Source organism: Piliocolobus tephrosceles, chromosome 6 (genome assembly GCF_002776525.5).
Source record: "Piliocolobus tephrosceles isolate RC106 chromosome 6, ASM277652v3, whole genome shotgun sequence".
In the NCBI taxonomy this organism is placed as follows: domain Eukaryota; kingdom Metazoa; phylum Chordata; class Mammalia; order Primates; family Cercopithecidae; genus Piliocolobus; species Piliocolobus tephrosceles.
Genome location: NC_045439.1, coordinates 4,267,759 through 4,283,357, shown reverse-complemented (window position 1 = coordinate 4,283,357; position 15,599 = coordinate 4,267,759). Strand labels below are relative to the sequence as shown.

At 44.8% G+C, this 15,599-nt stretch overlaps 1 protein-coding gene across 3 annotated transcripts in view; it reads right to left on the bottom strand.

Moving 5' to 3' along the window:
- MOK (MOK protein kinase) overlaps nucleotides 1-15,599 on the bottom strand; it is a 76,780-nt gene that overhangs the window by 50,722 nt on the left and 10,459 nt on the right. For all 3 annotated transcript variants that reach the window (XR_003309637.2, XM_026455256.1, XM_026455253.2), the window contains exon 2: nucleotides 5,283-5,397. Coding sequence is in view for 2 of the 3 variants with exons in the window: in XM_026455256.1 (XP_026311041.1) it covers nucleotides 5,283-5,397 (115 nt within the window). In the remaining variant the exon portion in view is untranslated. The remainder of the gene's footprint in view (nucleotides 1-5,282; nucleotides 5,398-15,599) is intronic.

Sequence of the window (15,599 nt, the reverse complement as noted above, 5' to 3'; positions counted from 1 at the left end):
GACTGCTTAGAGGTGTGACTTGAGAAAAACCATGTACCACATCTAGACCTGACGGTGGCATCAGGGTCTGCAGCTGGGAAGAACGGTGGGAAGATCACTGTTCTTCCCACCGTCTGTGTAGGAAGGACCTACACAGACCTGGATTCAGACTGGGCTCCACAATGTGTAGGTAGCAATGGGCCGGCTGGGGAACTTGTTCTCTCAGAATTTCAATTCCCTAGACTGAAAGATGTAACAATGCATCTTCCTCCCAGGGCCGCAGTCAGGATTCAATGACACATGCATATAATTTACCTAGCACTGTCCATGACACCAGATATGTAGTGAACAACTGCGGTAATCTTACTATTATTATCATCTCACTTCCATCTCCAAAACAGTCTTTAAGCTCTCCTAACTTATATTACCTGTTATGGAAAAACTGATATACACAGCAAGTTGCTTTTTACGGTATGCCAGCACTGCACTAAGTGCTTCATCTGCATTATTTAATTTGACCCTCACAACAATCTTATGGGGTAGATACTGTGGTTATCCCCATTGTATAAATAAACAGAGGCACGGAGAAATTATGGAATTGTCCAAGATCGCATTAACTAAAGTGGAGGATCTGCTAGTTCTGACCTTTAGAGTCAGAGCTAGTTACGCTATGCTGAACCCCAGGTTTAGCAGACTTGTGCCAATCTCACTGCCTCGGGGCACAAAGGGAGATCCCGCAAATACCAAGACTACGTATTTTTTTTTAAGAGACTCATTCCATTTCTTCTATTTCTATAGGAAAAATATAGACTAAAAGCATAGCAAAAGAGAACCATTTTTGTTGTTGTTTTTGAGACAGGGTCATGCTCTGTCGCCCAGGCTGGAGTGCAGTGGCACAATCATGGCTCACTGCAACCTCAACCTCCAGGACTCAAGCGGTCCCCCCACTTTACTCTCCTGAGTAGCTAGCACTACAGGCACCACCACTATGCCCAGCTAATTCTTTTATTTCTTTTATTGGTAGAACAGGGTTTTCCCATGTTGCCCAGGCTGGTCTTGAACTTCCAGGCTCAACTGATCCGCCCCCCTTGGCCTCCCAAAGTGCTGGGATTACAGGTGTCAGCCACTGTGCCCAAAGAGAGCCTATTCTTAATTGTGTACTTTTGGCGAGTGTTGGTGGAGGAAAATTCTGAGGAGATACCAGGAAAGATACCAAAAGGACTCAGTTCTGTTGAGGCCTCAGGCAAGTAACTAACCTTCTTATCCCTAACTAAGGCCTTGAGTGACTCAAAAGGCAAACAACGCTCAGGAGTGAAAGTGCCCTCCCTGCCACAGTACTAATCCATTATGTGTATTTTTTTTTTTACCTTTCTTTTTTTTTTTGAGACAGAGTCTCGCTCTGTCACCCAGGCTGGAGTGCAGTGGCCGGATCTCAGCTCACTGCGAGCTCCGCCTCCCAGGTTCACGCCCTTCTTCTGCTTCAGCCTCCCGGGTAGCTGGGACTACAGGTGCCGCCACCTCGCCCGGCTAGTTTTTTGTATTTTTTAGTAGAGACGGGGTTTCACCGTGTTAGCCAGGATGGTCTCGATCTCCTGACCTCGTGATCCGCCTGTCTCGGCCTCCCAAAGTGCTGGGATTACAGGCTTGAGCCACCGCGCCCGGCCATTTTTTACCTTTCTTTAACTTCATATTAACTAAGATTACTGCAAAAGCTATCCATTTCTATTTGAATTAAAGCAGAGGAAAGGAGCAGAAGTAACACTGGAGGGGGTAGGGGTCAGATACTCCAAATACCAACCTCGTGCTGCCCAAGAGACTCAGTGCGACTTTCTGCTACTAATGCTTCACATTCCTCACACCACCCACACAGCTGTGCAAGGTGACTGTGAGGATTCATTTACACAATGATAAGAAAGCAGAAACGGATTTGTGTGTGTGTGCCGTTACCTAACGGACATGGTTTCCTGGTGGTGAGGCACATCCTGGATCTGCTTTCTGCCAAATCCCTCACACCCCAAAAGTGCCTGGTCCAGCGGAATTTTGGCTTCCTTGTTGAGGAAGGCAGAGTGAGACAGGGTCTCACTCTGTCGCCCAGGCTGGAGTTCAGTGGCACAAACACAGCTCACTGCAGCTTCACCTCCTTCCTGGATTCAAGAGATCCTCCCACTTCAGCCTCCCAAGTAGCTGGGACCACAGGCACACACTACCGCGCCCGGGTGATTTTTTTATTTTTCTGTAGAGACAGAGTTTCCCTTTGTTGCCCAGGCTGGTCTCAAACTCCTGGGCTCAAGCGATTCTCCCACCTTGGCCTTCTAATATGCTGGGATTACAAGGCATGAGCCACCATGCCGGGCCAACCTATGGGATGTGTTCTAATCAACTGCTTTTGAAGTTAAAGGCAAAGAACATAAATTGTTTCTGAAATACAACAAATGATTGCGCATACAGTAAGGAAGGCCATCATCCACTGCACATTTACCATGTGCCCCACCTTGTTAGTTTTCTGTTCATTCCCTTGCTTAGTCCTCAAGCACTCATGACAAGGAAGACAAGATTCAGGTGGACCAGGCACTTTTGGTGTGTGAGGAATCTGGCAGATGGCAGACCCAGGATGTGCTTCATCACCAGGAAACCATGTCCCTTAGGTAACCGCACAATCTTCCCAGGGGCTGAGGAGGTATGAGAAGGAACTTCAATAAACTGAGCATTCTTCACCCATTAGAGAACTGCTGCTTAGAACATTCTAAACTTATTTGAAAGAGGCTGCACCCAGAACTGTAATCCTAGCACTTTGGGAGGCCAAGGCAAGTAGATCACTTTCAGCTCAGGAGTTCGAGACCAGCCGCAACATGGCAAGACCCTGTCTCTACAAAAATACAAAAATTAGGCTGGGCACAGTGGTTCACACCTGTAATCCCTGCACTTTGGGATGCCAAGGTGGGCAGATCACTTGAGGTCAGGAGTCTGAGACCAGCCTGGCCAACATGATGAAACCCCATCTCTACTAAAAATGTAAAAATTTGCCAAGTGCAGTGACGCACACCTGTAGTCCCAGGCACTCGGGAGGCTGAGGCAGGAGAATTGCTTGAACCCAGGAGGCAGAGGTTGCAGTGAGCCAAGATCACGCCACTGCACTCCAGCCTAGGTGACAATGTGAGACTCTGTCTCAAAAAAAAAAAAAAAAAATTACAAAAATTTGCTAGGCATTTGGTGGCTCACACCTGTAGTCCCAGTTACTCAGGAGGCTGAGGCTGGAGAATCATTTGCATCCCAGAAGCAGAGGTTGTAGTGAGCTGAGGTCACACCACTGCACTCTAGCCTGGGCGACAGATTGAGACCCTGACTCGAAAAAAAAAACCAAAAAAAAACAAAAAGCATCACAGCCTACTGTTCAAAGTCCTGTACCAGCAACTTTGGGTCAAAGGTGGCTGTTTAAGGAAGTTTATTTTTGTAGAGATGGGGTCTTGCTATGTTGCCCAGGCTGATCCTGAACTCCTACATTCAAGCAATCCTCCTGCCTCAGCCTCCCAAGTAGCTGGAATTTCAGGTGTGAGCCACAGCACCCAGCTGTCTGCTCTTTAGATACGGGATCATCAGTACACTGTGCATCAAATTCTCTCTCATCAGTGGTTTACAAGTAAAGATGCAGTCAGGGAAGGAAAGAAACACAGAGAATGCAGAATGCATAGAGAGGAAGAAGCGCTAGAGGAGAAGGAGTAGAACACCTGGTGGCTTCAGTCTTCCTGGTGATACGTAAACTGCCATATGCATTGGGCAGTGAAGAACAAGGATTTGCCTTAGCAGAAGCTGGGTTCACATCTGGCTCTGCCCACCCAGTGATCTAGAAAAAATGTCAAATTACCTCACATCTCTAAGCACCTATCCTCATGTACAAAACAAGGATACCTATCCTATCCAGATGTCATGAGGATGAAATTACTGTTCTTGGCCAGGTGGGTGGCTCACACCTGTAATTCCAGCACTTTGGGAGGCTGAGGCAGGAGGATCACTTGAGCCCGGGAGTTTGACGTCAGCTTGGGCAACACAGTGAGACCCCATCTCTATTTTTAAAGTTAACTAATTAATTAACCAAAAAATGAAGGCTGGGTATGGTGTCTCAGGCTGAGCATGATGGCTCAGGGTGGGCATGGTGACTCATGCCTATAATTCCTGCACTTCCATTATATTAATATAATATTAATATATTAATTTATTCACAGTTAAATTGCAAGGACCTCTACTACATTTAGACTAAGGTTGCATTTACAGAAGTCCAACACATGGCCAGGCACAGTGGCTCATGCCTGTAATCCCAGCCCTTTGGGAGGCTGAGGCAGGCAGATACCTTGAGGTCAGGAGTTCGAGACTAGCCTGGGCAACAGGGTGAAACCCCGTCTCTACAAAAAACACAAAAATTAGCCAGGCGTGTGGTCTGCTCCTGTGGTCCCAGCTACTCAGAACACTGAGGTGGGAAGATCGCTTAAGCCTGGGAGGTGGAGGCTGCAGTGAGCTGTGATCGAGTCATTGCACTCCAGCCTGGATGACAGGGTGAGACCCTGTCTCAAACAAAACAAAACAAAACAAAACAAAAACAAACAAAATAAATGTGCTAGGCACAGTGGCTCACACCTGCAATCCCAGCACTTTGGGAGGCCAAGGCGGGCGGATCACTTGAGGCCAAGGAGTTCAAGACCAGCCTGGCCAACAGGGTAAAACCTGATCTACACTTTAAAAAGATAATAATTAGCAGGGCTTAGTGGCACACACCTGCAGTTGCAGCTACTAGGAGGCTAAGTCACAAGAATCACTTGAACTGGGGTGGCAGAGGTTGCAGTGAGCCAAGATTGCACCACTGCACTCCAGCCTGGGAGACAGAGTGAGATTCTGCCTCAAAAAAAAAAAAAAAAAAAAAAATGTAATGGATCATAAAGGGTTCACTTCCGAGCTCTCTATCCTGTTCCATTGGTTGATATATCTTTTTCTGTTGTTTTTTTAATTAAAAAAAAAAGAAATCCAACACATATATAACTTTTAGGAACATACAGACTGTTTAAGGTGAGACACACTTTTGAAACTTAAAAACTTTTTTGTGGTCATTCATCACTGATATTACAGTAAGACTGGATATGAGTAAACTCCAGTATGGTAAACATAACATCAGCACATAACCCTCACTGCCCAAAGAAATCTGACTGTATCTTACACTTTATTAAATTAATAAAGTTCCCTCCTAATAGTAAGTCTCTGTTACTGATTGAAACCTGGATGTGTGTTTGGTCCCAAGTGCATCTCTGGCAGCCTACCTTTCAAAGCGTTGCTTCATTTGTTTACATGCATAATAGTTTCCATCTCTCAGGCTTTGCATCTTCATAACTTCAGAAAACGTTCCCTCTCCTATTTTGCCAATTGCTTTATAGTCTATAAATAAAAATGATTACAAAAATAAAATGTTATTTATGCATATATTTGTATTCACTTCCAGACAGCAAACTTTTAATCTATAACATAATTTAACAGCAATATACTGAGAATTGTTCCTCCTATCTTTGTAAGGTTTAGTGGTCCCCTCAACTTTAGGGGAAGCTGGAACAAAGCATCATTTCCTCCCAGTCTGTGCCCTCCCTTGTATAGCAGGAACCACCTTACCTGGATCCTGGCCAGTGAGGAGAGGCTCAGCTACCCTACAAGATTCAGAAAGCAGAGGAGCAGCAGAGATGGGATTCTTTCAGCAGGGGTGGGCGTAGGCTCTGGGCTGATGTCACATTGCACCAGCAGCCTCTAAGGAGTCTCCTGAAATTCACCTTCCCTGGTCCTACAGAGGGCCCAGCTGATCTGCAACAGTTTCCTACAATTCTTGCAATTCCTAATTTTCTGAAGGCTAGCAGTAACTTTCCCTGGCTCTGCTGCCACCACATCACCCCTAGCCCTGATAATGGTTTTGTAAGCCTCTAGTTCACTATGTTAAATGCCTTCCTGCTTGAAATACCTAGGGTAGTTTCCATTTTCCTGACCAAACCCTGACTGACAACAAATGAGCACCTTGATGTGGGCTGCTGCTATGAACAAAAATCTGAAATATGTGAGTTTGGCTTATTGGTCAGGTGGCAAAATGCTACAGAGCCTGGCATATATCATGATGAAATATTGCCCGCTTAAAGGAATGCCTGTAGTCACTGCTGCGCCGAGCCTGCTGGCCTAGGGAAAGTGGTGGGAAGAGTCAGAAAGATGGAGTATGTTAATTACTACTGACTGCCTTAGCAAGCTATTTCAAGACAAAGGTAAGTATAGGCAAGAATGGCTATCGGCCGGGCGCGGTGGCTCAAGCCTGTAATTCCAGCACTTTGGGAGGCCGAGACGGGCGGATCACAAGGTCAGGAGATCGAGACCATCCTGGCTAACACGGTGAAACTCCATCTCTACTAAAAATACAAAAACTAGCCGGGCAAGGTGGTGGGCACCTGTAGTCCCAGCTACTTGGGAGGCTGAGGCAGGAGAATGGCGTAAACCTGGGAGGCGGAGCTTGCAGTGAGCTGAGATCCGGCCACTGCACTCCAGCCTGGGCCACAGAGCGAGACTCCATCTCAAAAAAAAAAAAGAATGGCTATACCACTTTTTAAGCAGAAATGGAAGGAATAAGTAAAGTCTAGAGAGCAAAAGTCTCACCAGTTGTAAAAGTTTCTACAGCCCAAATAATAGGAGAGTACGACTGCAAAACATTGGCAGAGAACAGGCCGCGAGCCTTCTCCATTGAACAAATGGCTCATCTTTGCAGCAGAGATCACAGGAAGGCAGTTACAACCTCCAGGCATTTGTTTCAGAAAGCTTCAAGGAAGCTCCTGTAAATTGAGACCCAGAAGCATATGAGCGAGGCCGCACAGAAATAAGGCAGGCTTGGGGCCAGGTGTGGTAGCTCAGCCTGAAATCCCTGCACTTTAGGAGGCCAAGGCAGGCAGATTACCCACCTGAGGTCAGGAGTTTCAGACCAGCCTGGCCAAATGCCGAAACCCTGTCTCTACTAAAAATACAAAAAATTAGCCAGGTGTAGTGGCATACACCTGTAGTCCCAGCTACTCGGGAAGGTGGGGCAGGAGAATCGCTCGAACCTGGGAGGTGGAGGTTGCAGTAAGTCAAGATCACACCACTGCACTCCAGCCTGGGCTACAGAGCGAGATGCCATCTCAAAAACAAAACAAAACAAACAAAAAAACAACAACAAAAAAAAACACAGACTAGAGAGAGAGATCTCTAGCAGAACCTTGGGTATGGGGCTAACCAGAAGCAAACAGACCAGAAATCTTCAAACATCACTTAGACTGCAGCAGAAATAAGCCTTGAGTAAAAGAGGCCTTCACTTCAGGCCCCAAACCTGCATCTGCACAAAGCAGATGGGATCTTGCTATGTTGCCCAGGCTGGCCTCAAACTCCTGGGCTCAAGCCTAAACTTCTACTTCAGCCTCCCAAGTGGCTAGCATGAGCCATTGCCCCAGCTGACAGGGTTTCAAAACAGCAGCGCTGAAAGTGGGCATCCTCTTCAGTATTCCTTTCCACATGCACATTTTTGAATGCCTTGTCTGAATTCTGATTTGAACAAACCACCAGTAAAAAGGTATTCATTTTTCAGAAGTGATAATGGTTATGTCAAAACACAAAAAAAGTCCTTATCTGTTAGCAAAAAAAATACAGAAGTATTTCCAGGTGAAAATGACATAATAATTAGGATTTACTTTAAAATATCCCTGGCCAGGTGGTGGCTCACGCCTGTAATCCCAGCGTTTTGGGAGGCCCAAGTAGGCGGAACACTTGAGGCCAGGAGTTTGAGACCAGCCTGGCCAACATGGTGAAACCACGTCTCTCCTAAAAATACAAAAATTAGCTGGGTGTGGTGGTGCACACCTGTAATCCCAGCTACCTGTAATCCCAGCTACTTGGGAGGCTGAGGAAGAAGAATTGCTTGAACCCCGAAGGCAGAGGTTGCAGTGAGCCGAGATGGCACCACTGCACTCCAGCTTGGGGGACAAGAGCAAAACTCCATCTCAAAAAATAAAATAAAATAAAATAAAATAAAATACCCCTGTACATTCCCATTCACTACTGCTGAAATTATAAACTGACATAGTCTCTTTGGAGGGCAATTTGGAAGCACCTATTAAATCTTTAAAATGTGCATCCTCCAGCCAGGCGTAGGTAGTGGCTCACGCCTGTAATCCCAGCACTTTGGGAGGCCAAGGTGAGGATCACTTGAGCCCAGGAGCTCAAGGCCAAGTTAGGCAACATAGACCCCATCTCTACAAAAAATAATTAGCCAGACTCAATGGCACACGCCTGTCAACCCAGCTACCCAGGAGGCTGAAGTAGGAGGATGGCTTGAGCCCAGGAGTTTGAGGCTGCAGTGAGTAGGGACTGCACCACTACACACTAGCCTGGGTGACAGAGGAAGACCCTGTCTAAAAAAAAAAAACTTGCTCAAGTACATATGATAGGAAGATTAATGATTGCACCATTAATCAATACAGTAAAGCTGATAACCCAAATGGCCCCCATAGGGAACTGGATTAATATGGTTTACCTGTATAACAGAATATACTGTAAATATTTAAAATAATGGGTGGCAGGCGCCTGTAGTCCCAGCCATTCGAGAGGCTGACACAGGAGAATCACTTCAACCTGGGAGGTGGAGGCTGCAGTAAGCTGAGACTGCGCCACTGCACTCCAGCTGGGCAACGAAGTGAGACTCCATCTCAAAAAAATAATAACAATAACAATAATAATAATAATGTCCTTAAAAACTACACACACACATACACACACACACACACACAGAATTAACAGCAGCTCTGAGGGGTGAGGTTACAGGTGTCTCATTTTCTAAGTTAGATATTTTCCACAATGTTGTTTTTTGAAATAAGAGCACTATTTTCACTATTTTATTTCAAAATACCCAAAAAAGATGGTGGTGGGGAAAATGGTAAAATGCTGATCACTGCTGAAATTCGGTGATGGATTTATGAGGGTTCACTGGGCACGGTGGCTCAGGCCTGTCATCCCAGCACTTTGGGAAGCCAAGGCAGGCAGATCACCTGAGGTCAGGAGTTCGAGACCAGCCTGGCCAACATGGCGAAAATCCATCTCTACTATAAATACAAAACTTGGCCGGGTGCAGTGGCACATGCCTGTAATCCCAGCACTTTGGGAGGCCGAGACAGGCAGATCATGGGGTCAGGAGTTCAAGACCAGGCTTGCCTGACCAAGATGGTGAAACCCCTTCCTACTAAAAACACAAAAATTAGCCGAGCGTGGTGGCATGTGCCTGTAGTCCCAGCTACTTGGGAGGCTGAGGCAGAAGAATCACTTGAACCCGGGAGGCGGAGGTTGCAGTGAGCCGAGATTGCGCCACTGCACTCCAGCCAAGACGACAGAGCGAAACTCCGTCTCAAAAAAAATTTATCTGGGCATGGTGGCACACACCTGTAATCCCAGCTACTGGGGAGGCTGAAGCAGGAGAATCACTTGAACCCGGGAGATGGAGGTTGCAGTGACCTGAGATCGTGCCACTGCACTCCAGCCTAGGCAACAGAGCAAGATTTCATCTCAAAAAAAAAAAAAAAAAAAGGATTTATGAGGGGTCACTCTATTTAATTTTCTATACTTCTGGCATGCTTGAAATTGTCCATAACAAAAACAAAACAAAACAAAACAAAAAATAAGGCCACTTGTGGTGACTCACACCTATAATCCCAGCACTTTGGGAGGCTGATGTGGGAGGATTGTTTGAGCTCAGGAGTTTGAGTCCAGCTTGGGCAATACAGTAAGACTCCATCTTTACAAACAACAACAAAAAAATTAAGTGAGCTAGGTGTGGTGGTGCAACTGCAAAGGGCAGGAGAGAAGAGGGGAGAGGAGCAAATGGACATGGTTCTAGACAGACCTAAGCCCCTCTGTAACAAGCAACAAGCCTGTAAGTTTTACACATCAGACATTTTCTCTGGAGCAAAAGAGCAATCTTACCTAAACAGAAATGCAAATTACCCCTCCTGCCCAGGAACATCACGTGTCTTTCCCAGGTCAGGGCTCCAGCCCATCTGCCTGGGCCTGGCCAGTAGAGATGGGTGGTCTTCCCTAGGAATTTCACCTGCACATGCACAGGGTCTATTGGCTAGTCTCACTTGCAATCCAAGTCCCTGCTGAATCCCAGTGCTCTTTTTTTTTATTACTGTAGCAGAATTTTAAACTATTTGGCTTGCCTTTTCTATGTTTTGCTATGTTTTACTTTAACTTATTTTACTTCTTTTTTACTTTTATTTGAGTACTAGGAATGTCAATCACATGCCAGAGCAGCCATGTTCTGTTACCACCCTTTTAAGCCACAACTCACTGGGTCAAGAAAGGCAAACAGCCACCAATAAGGTGGTCAAGCTAAGCAGGTTCCACCCAGTAGGCAGAGAGGTAGACCACTAGCTCTCACAGGAAAATGAACTGATAAGTAGGCAGAGAGTAAAGCTGTGAACAGTGTGACCAAAGCTGAAAAGTCATGAGAGAGTAAGAGGCTAAAGGGGACATAAATGGGCTAAAAGTAAACAGGAGTTAAAGATAAGCAAGACAGATCTACTAAAGCTGAACACAGGCATACCCTCTGACCTAGAAATTCCATTTCTAGGTTAGATACCCAAGTGAAATATGTTCGCCCGACACGAGAATGTTCATGGAAGCACTGTTTTTAATAACCCAAAATGATAAACAACAGTAGACTAGATGTGATGGTTAATACTGAGTGTCAACTTGACTGGATTGAAGGATGCAAAGTATTGATCCTGGGTGTGTCTGTGAGGGTGTTGGCAAAGGAGGTTAACATTTGAGTCAGTGAGTTAGGAAAGGCAGACCCACCCTTAATCTGGGTGGGCACCATCTATTCAGCTGCCAGTGCAGCCAAAATATAAAGCAGGCAGGAACGGAAAAGACTAAACTGGCCTAGCCTCCCAGCCTACGTCTTTCTCCCGTGCTGGATGCTTCCTGCCCTCGAACATCGGAATCCAAGTTTCTCAGCTTTGGGACTCAGACTGGCTTCCTTGCTCCTCAGCCTGAAGACAGCCTATTGTGAGACTCTATGATTGTGTGAGTTAATACTCCTTAATACATTCCCCTTTATATATGTATCTATCCTATTAGTTCTGTGCCTCTAGAGAACACTAATACACTAGATAAATAAGTGCAGTATATCCACACAATGGTATACTATACAGTAATAAGAATAAACAAAGTACAACTACATACGATACGTCTACATCTCACAAACATCACATTAAGCAAAAGAACCTAATCGTAAAGAGTTCACATTGTATGATTCCACTTATATAAAGTTCAAAAACATGCAAAGCTAAATACAACCCACAGATAAAGGAAAATATCTGCAAATCATATATCTGATAAGAAACTTGTATCTAGAATAGATAAATAAGTCTTATAACTCAATAATACAAAGACAACCCAACTAAAAGGTAATCAAAGGATTTGGTAGACATTTCTCCAAAGAAGACATAAAATTGACCAATAAGCTATGAAATGATGTTCAACATTATTAGTCATTAGGGAAAAGCAAGTCAAAACTATGATGAGATACCACTTCACACTCACTAGAATCAAAAAGATAGATAACAAGTATTGGTGAGGATGTGGAGAAGTTGGCACCCTCATACATTGCTGGCAGGAATGGAAAATGGTGCAGACACTATGAAAAACACTTTGGCAGTTCTCTGAGACGTTAAACAGTTACCATATGACCAGCAATTCCATTCCTACATATATGCTCAAAAGAAACCAAAACGTATGTCCAAACAAAACCCTGTAAGTCAATGTTCACAGTAGCATTACTCATAATATCTCAAAGGTGGAAAGCACCAAAATGTACATCAGTAGATGAAATGGATAAACAAAACGTGGTCTATCCATACAATGGAATATTATTCAGCCATGAAAAGGAATGAAGTACTGACACATGCTACAACATGGATGAACCTTGAGGACATTACGCTAAGTGAAAGAAATCAGGCACAAAATGCCACATATTATGTGATCCCACTTATATGAAATGTCCAGATAAGCAAAACCATAGAGACAGAAAATAGATTCATAATTGTCTAGGGTTGGTGGAATGTGAGATAAATAAGGAGTAACCACTAATGGGTACAGGTTTCTTTTGGGGATGATGAAAATATTTTAACATTAGATTATAGTTACGGTTATATAACTCAGAAAATATACTTAAAACCACTGAACTGTATACTTTAAATGAGTGAACATTATAGTATGTGTATTGCAATAACTCCATTAAAACAGACAACTCTGGTGTTGGAACTCAGAATAGTGGTTACCCTTGCGGCGTGAAGTGACCGGAATAGGTTGAAGGGGACATCAATGATACCAGCAATACTGTGCTTCTTGATCTGGAAGCAGGTTTCACGGGCATGTTCACTTCACCAACTTGTATACTTAAATCTAAGTGCAGTTTTGTTTTTTGTTTTGTTTTGTTTTGTTTGAGACAGGGTCCCACTCCGTTGCCCAGGCTGGAGTGCAGTGGTGCAACCTCAGCTCCCTGCAACCTCTACCTCCCAGGCTCAAGTGACCATGCCGCCTCAGCCTTCTGAGTAGCTGGGACTACAGGCACCCGCCACCATGCCCAGCTAATTGTTTTGTATTTTTTGTAGAGACAGGATTTCACCATGTTGCCCAGGCTGGTCTCAAACTCCTCAGCACAAGGGATTCACCTGTCTTGGCCTTCCAAAGTGCTGGGATAACAGGCATGAGCTACCGTACTTGGCCAATTTGTGCAGTTTTCTGCATTATGTTATACTCCAATATAAAATTAGAAAAAAAAAAAGAACAGAGTTAGGAATAAGCAGGGAGTATAAGGAACAGAAATGACACACAGTAAAGAATATATTCTCATTAATGGCAGAATACGCATGTCTACAAATCCCTACTGCTGACGTGCAAAACAAGCTGCTTTCAATACTATTCTAAGGCAGTTCCCTCCTGCTCTCAGGTTTTCCTATTCTTAAGCTCTAGTTTTTTTTTTTTTTTTTTCTTTTTTTTTTTTGAGACAGTCTCACTGTGTTGCCCAAATGATCTTGGCTCACTGCAACCTCCATCTCCCAAGTTCAAGAGATCCTCATGCCTCAGCCTCCCAAGTAGCTGGGATTACAGGTGTGTGCCCCCATACCAAGCTAATTTTTGTATTTTTAGTAGAGATGGGGTTTCACCATGTTGACCAGGCTGGTCTCAAACTCTTAACCTCATGTCATCCACCCGCCTCAGCTTCCCACCTGCTTCACCCTCCCAAAGTGCTGGGATTATAGGCGTGAGCCACTGCACCCAGCCTTCAAGCTCCTTCTTTGTCAACGGTTATGTCTCCATACTGTGAGGTGTAAGGAGACTTACTGGTCCTTACAACCGAAACCAAAACAATTCTCTGAATGAGAACTAAATGATAAAGAACACCTGTTCAACAGTCTTCCTAACAAGGAGACTACATTCTTTTTCTCCGTGGTTAGCACGAGACATCCCCTTTTGGTCTCTCAAAACAGGTCTCCACCCTATTTCCCAGGTGGCTTCCTTGTTCAAAATGAAAACCCTCTGGGAAAGGTTGACAGTAACACAAGTATTACTTGGTCCTGGAAACTTACAAGAAGCAGGAGACAAAATGCATTACACTTAGAGAAACAAACAAACAAGAGACCAGGCACGGTGGCTCATGCCTATAATCCCAGCACTTTGGAAGGCTGAGGCGGGCGGATCATCTGAGGTCGGGAGTTCAAGACCAGCCTGACCAACATGGAGAAACCCCACCTCTACTAAAAATACAAAATTAGCCAGGTGTGGTGGTGCATGCCTGTAATCTCAGCTACTCAGGAAGGCTGAGGCAGGAGAATCGCTTGAACCCAGGAGGTGGAGGTTGTGGTGAGCCGAGATCATGCCACTGCACTCCAGCCTGGGCAACAAGAGCGAAACTCTGTCTCAAAAAAAAAAGAGAAACAAACAAACAAACAAAAATAGTAAAAACAAAAAAGGCTTGGGGAATGGAATATTATGTTAGTGTTAAGACCACTCAATTTGTATATAAGTAAATTGGTACATTAAAAGTCACAGCCTGAGACAGAGCCAAGTGTTACAACTGGTCTGTGTTATGAGCAAAAGAAAGGTGGCCTACTGCACCAGGACGGGCTGCTCTCCATTATCGCTTCCAGGAAAAACAACCTGAGGATGCTGAATCTCCAGACCAGCATTTTCCAACTGAGAACTATAAAACACGGCGATCCCTGAACTCTAATGGGTATTCCACAAAGGAGGGTTCCATAAGCAAATAAATTAGGAAATACAGAGTTAAATACGGCAAAATGTGTTTGCAGAATTCCTCGACGCCTTTCCCTGCACATGAGGTGAGTCTCCAAATGGAGGTGGGGTGTATGAGAGGTGTGTGAGGTATACCCAGAGAGCACCAGTTAACATCCCCCAGCACTGCTCTAGATCACCGAACCGAAGATCTTCAAACTATGCTATCAGAATCCCTTTTATCCAAGGTTTCCCTGAATAAAAGACGAACTAATCTAGCTCCCAGCAAGACAGGGTTTCACAACTCTTCTAGCTTTATTGTTCTTACTTGCCTTCTGGGAGAAATTGGCTAATGTAAGGTAGGAGTGAGCCCCACAGAGTCTTCCGGACAGAGCATGGTACCATATCCCTTTTGACAAAAAAAACGGAAGCCATAACTTGCTTGACAACTATAGCTTAACTAAGTCCCAGAGCCTCTCTACAACTGGAAACCTAATTAAATTCCATTAAATCCTAAAACCAGGCAATAAAGATACTTTGGTGCATCTCCAAGAAGCTTCTTCAAAAGAAATGGACCAAAATACAGGCCCTGGTCCTCAACCACTAATTTGTACAGTTTAAAACCTCATTAAGTAATTTGGACAAGTTTCTTGAAGAGCCTCCAAACTTGAAACTTTGTGGGAAAATTCAACAGCCTAAACATCTTCTGCCCTTAGGCAGACCCTCATACTGACCTACCTGGCCCTGTTCGTACTAGTCAAGGGATAGCTGCCGCTTGCTAAAACTCCACCAAAATTTACCCCTTCTCTTAAATGAATTAACTGGAAAGCCCAGAAATCTCTCTATAAGAAGATCAGTGTCTTTATTGTGCAGAAGAGCTCACACAGCAGGCCTGGGACTTCTCTCCTTAGAAAGGTCTGCTTGCGGCCAAGTGCGGTGGCTCACGCCTATAATCCCAGCACTTTGGAAGGCCAAGGCAGGTGGATCACTTGAGGTCAGGAGTTCAAGACCAGCCTGGCCAACATGGTGAAACCCTGTCTCTACTAAAAATATAAAAATTGGCTGGGCGTGGTGGTGCACACCTGTAATCCCAGCTACTCAGGAGGCTGAAACAGGAGAACTGTTTGAAGCCGGGAGACAGAGGCTGCAGTGAGCCGAGATCACGCCACTGTACTGCAGCCTGGGCAACAGAGCAAAACTCTGTCTCAAAAAAAAAAAGTAACAATAATAAGGACTTCTTAGCACCAGCTATATATCACACACCACGCCATGCACTGTAGACACAAAGATTATATCAC